The sequence below is a fragment of the Vespa velutina genome, chromosome 12 (genome assembly GCF_912470025.1).
Source record: "Vespa velutina chromosome 12, iVesVel2.1, whole genome shotgun sequence".
In the NCBI taxonomy this organism is placed as follows: domain Eukaryota; kingdom Metazoa; phylum Arthropoda; class Insecta; order Hymenoptera; family Vespidae; genus Vespa; species Vespa velutina.
Window position 1 is genome coordinate 3,052,743 of NC_062199.1, and position 10,000 is coordinate 3,062,742.

The 10,000-nt window shown below is 33.0% G+C and overlaps 1 protein-coding gene across 5 annotated transcripts in view; it reads right to left on the reverse strand.

Annotated features, from left to right (window-relative positions):
- The window catches only part of LOC124953412 (suppressor of lurcher protein 1), a 360,539-nt gene that overhangs the window by 260,957 nt on the left and 89,582 nt on the right, over positions 1-10,000 (reverse strand). For all 5 annotated transcript variants that reach the window (XM_047504753.1, XM_047504751.1, XM_047504750.1 and 2 more), the window contains one exon: positions 342-522. In XM_047504753.1, the coding sequence (XP_047360709.1) occupies positions 342-522 (181 nt within the window). The remainder of the gene's footprint in view (positions 1-341; positions 523-10,000) is intronic.

Below are 10,000 nucleotides of genomic sequence, written 5' to 3' on the forward strand. Positions count from 1 at the left end.
AATTCAACGAATCGACTCGTTAATTGCTTCCTTCGATCCTTCAAATAAATTCATGAATATGAATCAAAATATTGGTATTATCGTGTTAAAATTTTCGTTTATCCTGTCACATATACGATTACGATCGTCTATAATAATTTCATTCGATATATTTCATATGGGATTTAATAAATATTTTGCTTAAGAATATTGATTAATGGAATTTAAAGTAGATATATCAAGAACGATATATACGATTTTTTTTTTAATTCAACATACTCGTCAATCTCCATCTATATTATTATTAGATATATATATATATATATATATATATATATTATTTAAATTCTTATATTACTTACTCGGATCGAACTCGATGTATGTTAAAATGATGAAACGTTAACTCTACTATCTCGTCTGGCTGACCGGTGAAAGTGTAGAGGAGGCAATCGATGTTCGATGGATATCTTCTTGGAAAATAGGGCGTCATAAAAGTACCACCCTGTGGTCTATCCGCGCTGCTATACTTGACACATTTGCAACCTGCAACAACGTAAACAAATAAATATTGTATACCATTAACGAACGATTAAATATTTAACACTACATTAATTATATTATCATTTTCATCGGACAACATACTAACTATTTATCTGATAATTAAATATGTCATCTTGCGAAACGAGATAACAAAATACTTTGGGAAACTTTTCTTATTTTCAAAATAAATAACAACGTCATTCTTCCATGGTATCGATCATTTAACGTTCTCCTACTTATATCAATTTCGAGGGGAATTAAATTGAACATTAAATTTTTCATTAAAATCAACGATTTCTGTTATAGACAAAGAGAAAGAATTAATTGTTAATAAAAATTTTCTAACGTCGCTATGACACAGGTACATCTCGCTTAAAAGAAAAATAAAGAGAAAAATACAAAAAAAATAAAAAAAATAAAAAAGAAATAGTAAGAAAGAAAGAAAGAAGAAAATGTTTCTCGTTTGTTTACATAAAAAATTTATATCGAATCTTTCGTTTTCTTTATTGTTTCTTTATATTTTTCTAATTATAAGCAATACCGAAAGACGGGCGAATGATTAAAACGAGTTTATAATTTACGGCACAGTCGAGCTTCCCACAAAACACACAAGTCCTCGTTATCCATCAGCAGGCCACAGCAAGCCGCGAGGACAGGGAAAATTTAATTTCCTGTTTTTCAATTAACTTCTATGTTAGACTGTATCCGATTCTCTCTCTGTCTCTCTCTCTCCCTCTCTCTCTCTCTTCATCTCTCTCTCTTTCTCTCTTTATCTATCTATCTATCTTCTCTCTATCCTATAGAGAATATAGTAATATAGTGGTCATTGCTAGAACATTAGAATTCATATACTCTTATAGTTAAATGAGAAGCTATACGGCTTTTAAATGATTACAATAATGTTACATATATCTTCGTCTCTTTCTAATTTAAACAATTTTTATATTAACACATTAAAATATTACTACGTCGGATATAAAACTTTTATATAGTAACTTTATAAATAATCGATACGTTCAGACCGAAGAATGAAGACGAAATATTGGAAAATTTATACAAAATTTTATGGTATTTTAATACCAGTAATAGTAGTAGTAGTAGTAGTAGTAGTAGTAGTAGTAGTAGTAGTAGTAGTAGTAGTAGTAGTAGTAGTAGTAATAGTAGTAGACTTTGATCGGCCATTCCTTTTGAAGGATAATATAAAAGCTTTTTCGAACGAGTAAATTAATTGGACGAGAGAGACTAGTTCTGTTTCTATATATTAAACGTAAATATATACGTAGGATATTCTTAGAATATGGCAAAATGATATTACTATAAGTAACTATCGAGAAATCTTAGTAGTAAAGTAGATCACGAGATGAATAGATAGATAGATAGATAGATAGATAGATAGATAGATAGATAGATAGGGATAAAAAAGAAACGAAGTCTTTTTGATGCAAGAAAATCGTCGACGTTCGACGACGATAAAATTCATGAATTTCTTTGGAAAGCTGCTATTGCAGTGAAAAAAATTAAATAATAAAACTATGAAAGAATAGGATGGAGAAGGAGAGGCAAGAGGGTGAGGGATGGTTGGGGGTTTGGAGTTGGGAGGAGGAAGAAGCGAGGTGATACTTGAAGACTTCGCTGCCATTGAATCTATTTGAAACGGCAGAAAAAAAAAATAATAATAATAATAATAATAATAAGAACGAGGAGAATTGATAATGAACTAATTACTCACTTCGCAATAGAAATGAAATAATTGAAAGATCGTTGTGTCTCAATAGGCACCTTGAATAAGAGTGACTGTCTGTTTTGACTCATTCTATCTATATTACTCATTATATCCACGTAAAGCTGCTACCTATATTATGTACCTACGTAACTACGTTTATTTTCTTTTTTCTTTTTTTCTTTCTTTTTTTTTTTTTTTTATACGTACTCGTGACTTTCGAATCGTATCTCATAACTACAGTCATCCAAAATGTTTATTTACTTTCTAATACATTATTAATGTGACCTTATACAATTGATTTTTCTCTTATACGAACATTATTTATTTTCTTTAACATTTGCAAGAATCAATTGATTTATATAGAATGTTAAAAAAAAAAAAAAAAAAAAAAAAAACATGGTACAAAATATCATAAATTTATATAAATTATTTTCATTCATTTGATCTCAGTAATAAGCGATTGGTATACGTTTGGTCCCATGTTTTTTGGACATACTCTATGTATACATATATATATATATATAATATATATATATCTGCGTATGTATCGTACATATAGATACTTTTTACATAAGATAAACTCGTTTCGATAATCTCCCTTCAAGAAATGATGTCGATTCATTGAAATTCCATTAATCTTAACGTACATACGTACGTACGTAAATGCTCAACGAAAGGGTAATGCTTTAACGATTGGAAAATATAGGTCATTGCGTAACGTCATTAATGCGAGCACAATAATTTATCCAAAGTAGTATCTCCGGCATTGCTATTCGTCTCTGTCGACAACGACGAAGACGCGAGGACGACGTAGAAGAGGTAAAGAGAAGAGAAGAGAAGAGAAGAGAAGAGAAGAGAAAAGGATAGAAGGAAGACGAGGACGAAGCGCATAGCGCGTTTCGAGACGATTATTCTCGTTGAAGCGATCCATTAGCAGCCACCATTCGTTCGCTACGTGGTAGAACTAATCCAAACAAAGTAATTTGTAAGGATGCTAACGCAATTAATCAGTTCGGTAAGGAAAGAAAGACGAATTGAAGAAAACGCAGTTGGAAAAGAAACTGGAAAAGAAAAGAAAAAGAAAAAGAAGAAGAAGAAAAAAAAGAAACTAAAAAAATAAACAAAAAAAAAAATAAGGGAAATAAAAAAGGATAGTTCATTCCGGTTTAACGTATCATCCAATATTCTTATTATTAAATCATAATTATAATTAAGAAATAGATCTGCGCAATTCGTAACAACAATTTCATTATATTATATTAGAACGATCTCAATTAATCATTTAATGAGTTATATATTTCGTTCGAGATCTTTTTCAATTTGCTCGATGTCATAATTACTCGATTAGGACGATTTAAAGGTGAAGAAGAAGAAGAAAAAGAGGAGAAAGAAGAAAAACGAAAGAAAAGAAGAATAAAAGGAAAAGCTTTTCGATTCGTCTGAAAGAGAAACAGAGAGAGAGAGAGAGAGAGGATCATAAAGAAAAAGAGACCTTAACCAACGACTACTCCACGACATGGTGCGAATTAATAGCCTCGCGAGTCACAAGTTGGCTGAATCTTTATTAAATTAGCAAAAACGAGGAGTTTCCTTTTGCCCCTCCCTTCGCCGCGCGCTTTCTCGTTTTTCGAGTTAATGGTAAGTCGCGACCACTTTTACTACTTCGTACTTTGGCTACATACTTTGCTTTTCTCTCTCTCTCTCTCTCTCTCTCTCTTTTTTCTCTTTCTTTCTCTATCTATCTATCTATCTGTCAGTCTGTTTGAATCTCTCTCTCATTCTTTCGCCTCTATTATCGCATCTTTTATCTCTTTCTATTTGTCTCTCCCCCTCTCTCTCTCTCTCTCTCCTCTCTCTCTCTCTCTCTCTCTCTCTCTCTCTACTTTTTTCCTTTTTGTGTAGCTTCGCGATGTTGCTCAGGACGACACCCTTGCGACCTATATCGCAAAATGTACGCGGAGAACTCGTTTCCTCTTTCAAACATGTCGTCGTGTTCTCTCTTCTCTTCCGACACTCTTGATTTTTCCCGCAACTATACTTCTTCTATCGCGGTCTCATTCTCTCCTTCACTCTTTCTCTATCGAGGAGACATAATATATATATATATATATATATATATATATGTGTGTGTGTGTGTGTGTGTGAATGCGAATGTGCGAATGTGCGAAGCACGTTCACGACTGATTAGTACAGCTGAGAAGAACACTCGAGATGTTTTTAGTTTTCCTTCCTCTTTTTCTTCTTCTTCTTCTTATTCTTATTCTTATTCTTATTCTTCTCCTTTTTCTTCTTCTTCTTCTCCTTCTTCTTCTTCTCCTCTTTTTTTGTTTTCCTCTTTTTCTCTCTCCATATTTTTTCTTTTTACCTTTCTCTCGTTCACTCACCACAGCGCGCGCTTTTTAAAAGTTCCACTCACTTTCATAACGCGTCAGTCTTTTTATTTAATCCTTCCCACGATAAACGAGCGATGACTAGTTTAATTGGAATTGGAAGCGAATGTCTATCAAAAATACGAAGACTAGAGACAGCTATCGGATATATATATACATATATATGTATATATATATATATATATATATATACATAACACATACATACATACTTGGCACGCACTATATAAACACATGGCACAAGCAATAAGAAAACAATGGAGGGTACCATTTCGATCCATTTTAAATTGTGAAACAAATACCATCACGCATGACGATAGATGAAAAAGAATGTAAAAATTTATCGATCCGATCCTCAAGGGATTGAAACGTTCAGTTTATTTTTTTTAGAAATTGATTGTAAAAGTACCATGAATCAAACACACACACACATACATATATATATATATATATATATATATATATATTTATTCTTTGTTTTGTAATAATTCGACGTTATTTTATGATGATAAAATATCGTCTCTTTAAATAATAGATCGTAGGAAAAATATTGTAAAAAATGTAAGATTATAAAGATTGTAAAAAAAAATTCGATTCGTATTAGTCTAATGTTATTCCTTTAGATAAGTAGATACCAATCTTCTATATGTATGTACATAGATTGAATAAAGTTTATTTCCCAAGATAGTCAAGAAATTTCGCGATCTCTTAGCACGTAGAGACAACGCACAATATAGAGATGAGTGGAGGTTTTCTCGCGTTTGAGCTCTTCTCCTATGTCAAAGACACGTTCGGCAAACTCACGTCGAACCTTTTTACATTTAAGTAAGTATCTTATTAACGTCGAACGTTCGTACGGCACGTTCGCCTTTCAGAGCTTATTTATCTTTCGCTGCGTTGACGTGCGGAACCGCAATGATTTATGACACGAGGGTTGTGCTTGGAATACAAAAATAAAGAGGGATTTTGGTTCTCCTAAAAAAAAAAAAATATATATATATATATATATATATATATATGACAGTTAGTAATATCAAATATTTTATCGCGCGCGCGCGTATGTGTGCACTTATATATAGAACTATTTAATGAGTGAAAAGAAAAAATATAAATAATATCTCGAAACATTATAAAAATCTAATATCTACCAAATGTGATTTGCTCAAACGTTTCGTGAAAATAACTGAGTGTCGTCGTCTCAAGGAAGAGAAGAAGAAGAGTTGTGGAGTAAAATGTGACGTGAGGGACGACGAAGGCTGACGTTGCAATTTCCCCGCGAAACTGTCCGAGAAACGTAGGGAATATTTTAAGTAGCGGTAGAATTAATTTTCGCTTCGCTTACATATACCAAATGTATGTATATATATATATATATATATATATATATATATGTATATAGACGGTATATATACATAGAAGGTACATGCTGCGCTTTGAATGTACAAGACTGAAAGGACTGCGGCCTCTTGGTTGCTCAAGTGTCGTGTTCGGCTGCTGCTACCTCTGATGTTACTACATCTACTATCTAATACTACTTTCTAGTACTACTCTGAAACACCCCCGGGAAAGATCATTGTTCGGTCACGTTCCCCTCTCGCTGACTCGAGCATCTTTCATGGCTATTTATAACGTCGTGTAACCTCGGACGTGTGTTAATGGGCTAGAGGAAGGATGGAAAAAAAAAAAAAAAAAGAAAAAAAAAAGAAAAAGAAAAGAAAAAGATCTTTTTTTTCTCTTTCTTTTTCTTTTTTTTTCTTTTAATTAAAACAAAGAGAAAAATTAATTGTCTTCTCGTTGACTACTTCGTCTCTATGATTATAATATACAACTAGAAAATTACTCTTATGGAGGAATAATAAAAGGGGACGAGAGGGAGAAAGAGAGAAAAGAAAAGAGTAAAAGAAAAGAAAAGAAAAAAAAAAATAAAAAAAAAAGAAAGAAAGATTAAATATCTAATCGTCGTTTTTTCTCGTACAAATACATCCTAAAGGAATTTCAAACGAAAAATATCGATTCTAATCGATCTATCCGTAATACTTACTACTAATCTAAAACGGGAGAAGAAGTTCGTTATTATTGAACGTTTTCAGCAGAGATTCGTAAGTTTCTTTGAAAGTTTCTTAAAGGAAGGGAATGGAGGGAAGGTTCCCCAAGTAATATCCGACTCTCTAACGACGCGTGTAGAAGTTTGTATATTTTTTCCTGTAGACGACGTCGACGACAGAAGCGGCGTTGGCAGTCGTACCGATGATGGCAACAGCAGCACCACCAATAGCAACAGCACGAGTAGTAGTAGCAGAAGCAGCAGCAGCAGTAGTGATAGTAGTAGTAGTAGTAGTAGTAGTAGTAGTAGTAGTAGTAACAGTGGCAGCAAAAGCAGCACCTCGAGGAAGACTCGGAATACTTTTGATATCTTTCCCGATAAGTCAGCGTGACATACCTACGAGGCGTACACATTAAACTCGCCACGGCAGATGCTACCAAAACTAGTGACTGAGAGTGAGAGAGAAAGAGATAGAGAAAAAGAGAGAGAGAGAGAGATAGATAGATAGATAGATAGAGAGAGAGAGAGAGAGAGAGAGAGAGAGAGAGAGAGTGAGTTTGCCAGGGGTTGAGCTACCACCGGCAGTCACCGTGATTTCATCCAACCTCGACCCTCATCCAGCAAACCACCCCCTTAGCCTCGTACTAGTAAAGGCGCATCCTCTCGAGCATTATATTTTAGTTTGAGAACTCCCGCAGGTGATTCACGGACCACTGACACGTTGCGGCACACCGAAATCCCAGAGTCCCTTCTTCGCCATCCGATTTTAGCCTTGATAGTTTACCAATACATCTACCAAGAGCTTACTTCTTCTCTACTAGAGCTTTTCTATACACATTTATATGCTATATACATACATACATATATATATATATATATATCGTATATATCAGCCGACGATGCGGGGAGGAGGAAAGTGGGAGGGAAAGGGGGAAGAAACGATATTATTGCAAGTACGGAAACACAAGAAATCACTTAGTACCCGATTCACACATTGGCAACTTGACTTTTCAGCCGCAAGCTGCCACGCGGAATCGCCAACTTGTGACTTTTTCGCAAAGCTTAGAAAGAAGAGAAAGAAATTCCTTACATTTTATTTTAAAAAAGCCTATATATATATATATATATATATATATATATATATATATATATAGCTATGTATTGTATAGAAAGCATGTATCTTACAGTTTCTATATACAGTTCTCTCTCTCTCTCTCTCACTCTCTATCTATCTATCTATCTATCTATCTATCTCTATCTCTATCTCTATCTCTCTTTCTCTCGCATTTATGTACATATGTACATACATAAGATATAGAGATATAGAATACTTGTATAGGTAGAAATACTTATCTACCTCGGTGCCTTCGAGATTCCTTGCGATGCACAACGTCTTTTCGAGATATCTTTTGAAAGCACGACGACTTTCCTTCTCTTACTCGTTCTTTCCTTATCTCTTACTTTCTCCCTCTTCACATCTCTACCCTCACCTCACCTCTTTCTCTCTCTCTCTTTCTCACTGCGCCACTCTTAGATCACGCGATTACTCCGTGGACACAGAAAGGCTTCTGCTAAAAGCTGCAGTATAAAGAGGTGAATAAAAAAAAAAGAAAAGAAAGAAAAAAAGAAAAAGAAAGAGAAAACAAACGGAGTTAAAAGAAAGAAGTATACTTGGCATCAACTAAAGAGAACACACTGTTTCTCAGATGTATATATATTTATATATATATATATATATATATATATATATATATATATATATATATATAATGTAAGCTTTAAGGATATTTAAAAAGCCACTTTTCTCATTCCTATGCATCCATACTTTTACGTCATGTCAACGATACGTGTAATTACATTTAGATAAAAAGAAAGAAAGAGAAATAGAAAACATCTCGATGAAATTTAAAATATTAATCGGTACAAGAACATATCTCCCTTGGCTTTAATTATACAAGAAACTTTCGAGTAAGTGGATTTCAACGAACAGCATATATCTCGTGCACGCGTTTCCGGAAGAACAGAAATTTCGTTGTTTATTAAACAACGGATTTCGACGCAATATTTTTCCCTTGGTTGTAAATACGAAAGTTTAAGCTGCCTCCATTCTCAATGCATTTCTGTAATCTTCTAACAGCGATAATAATTTAATGAGAGAGAATGGTGTATTTTCAGGGAGAAAGAGAGAGAGAGAGAGAGAGAGAGAGAGAGAGAGAAGGTACAATTGAAATTGTTCGAGCAATAATTTATGAGCATTGCATTCATTCGATAGACTTCTGTTATAAACTCTCGTTATAATTTTGAAATGATGAAGACTTATTATTCGAACGTATTGTTATATTGAATCATTCAATGGTTATATTACATGAAGATTAATTTATCGATAACTATTTGTCGCTTATACGTTACAACGTAAACTATTCATGAGTGATACCACAACGATTATATTGATATCTGACAAATGTTCTCTTCGTTTAATTTTTTTTTTTTTTTTTTTTTTTTTTTTTTTTTTTTTTTTAACTTAATATAAAGATTAAAAAACCATTGATGAAAATATTTTAATTATATTCTCAGATGTTTCTTCACGCCTTTTATGCTCGTTAATAATAGTAATTTTTTTCATTAATAATTATTAATAATAATAATAATAATAATTATTATTATTATTATTATAATTATTACACTTTAATATTAAACATTTTTCCAATTCATGAATTAATCGAGTAATTGAATTTATTACGGGAACGTTGAATTCTCGATCCATAATCTCAAATCCCGGACACTATTACGACAGTTTCATAATCCCTGAACCAACGCGTCCAGTTTCATGGACATTAGAGATACCTCGGAAAGCCGGAATTTACCGTCTTGCGGTTCCCGGACGCGTTACCCTAACCGCAGGAATTTCGTAGGAAACCAACATACTGTTTCCACTTTTGAAAAAATTACTGATTTCCAAGTAACGTGAAAGATGACGCAGCTGCGCGATGGAACCCCAAGAAGAAGAATATTTTCCTTTTCATAACGAAAGAAAAATAATTCATTGTTGAAAACTTAATGCTAGATTCGCGAGGTTAAATGTCAAATGAAGAAGAAGAAAAAAAAAAAAAAAAAGAAAAAAGAAAATATTAGGTGGACCGGAAAGTAATGTCGTTTCTGCGTATGTCAATATTTGATTGTGATTAAAAATAAAAACTTGTTAAAAATTTATTCGTTTGAATTTAATTTAAGAAAGCGACATTAGTTTCCGGTTCATCTAATAAAAATTAAAAAGAGAAAGAAGAGAAGAAGACAGGAGAAAGTAAAAGAGAAAATTAATTTTTC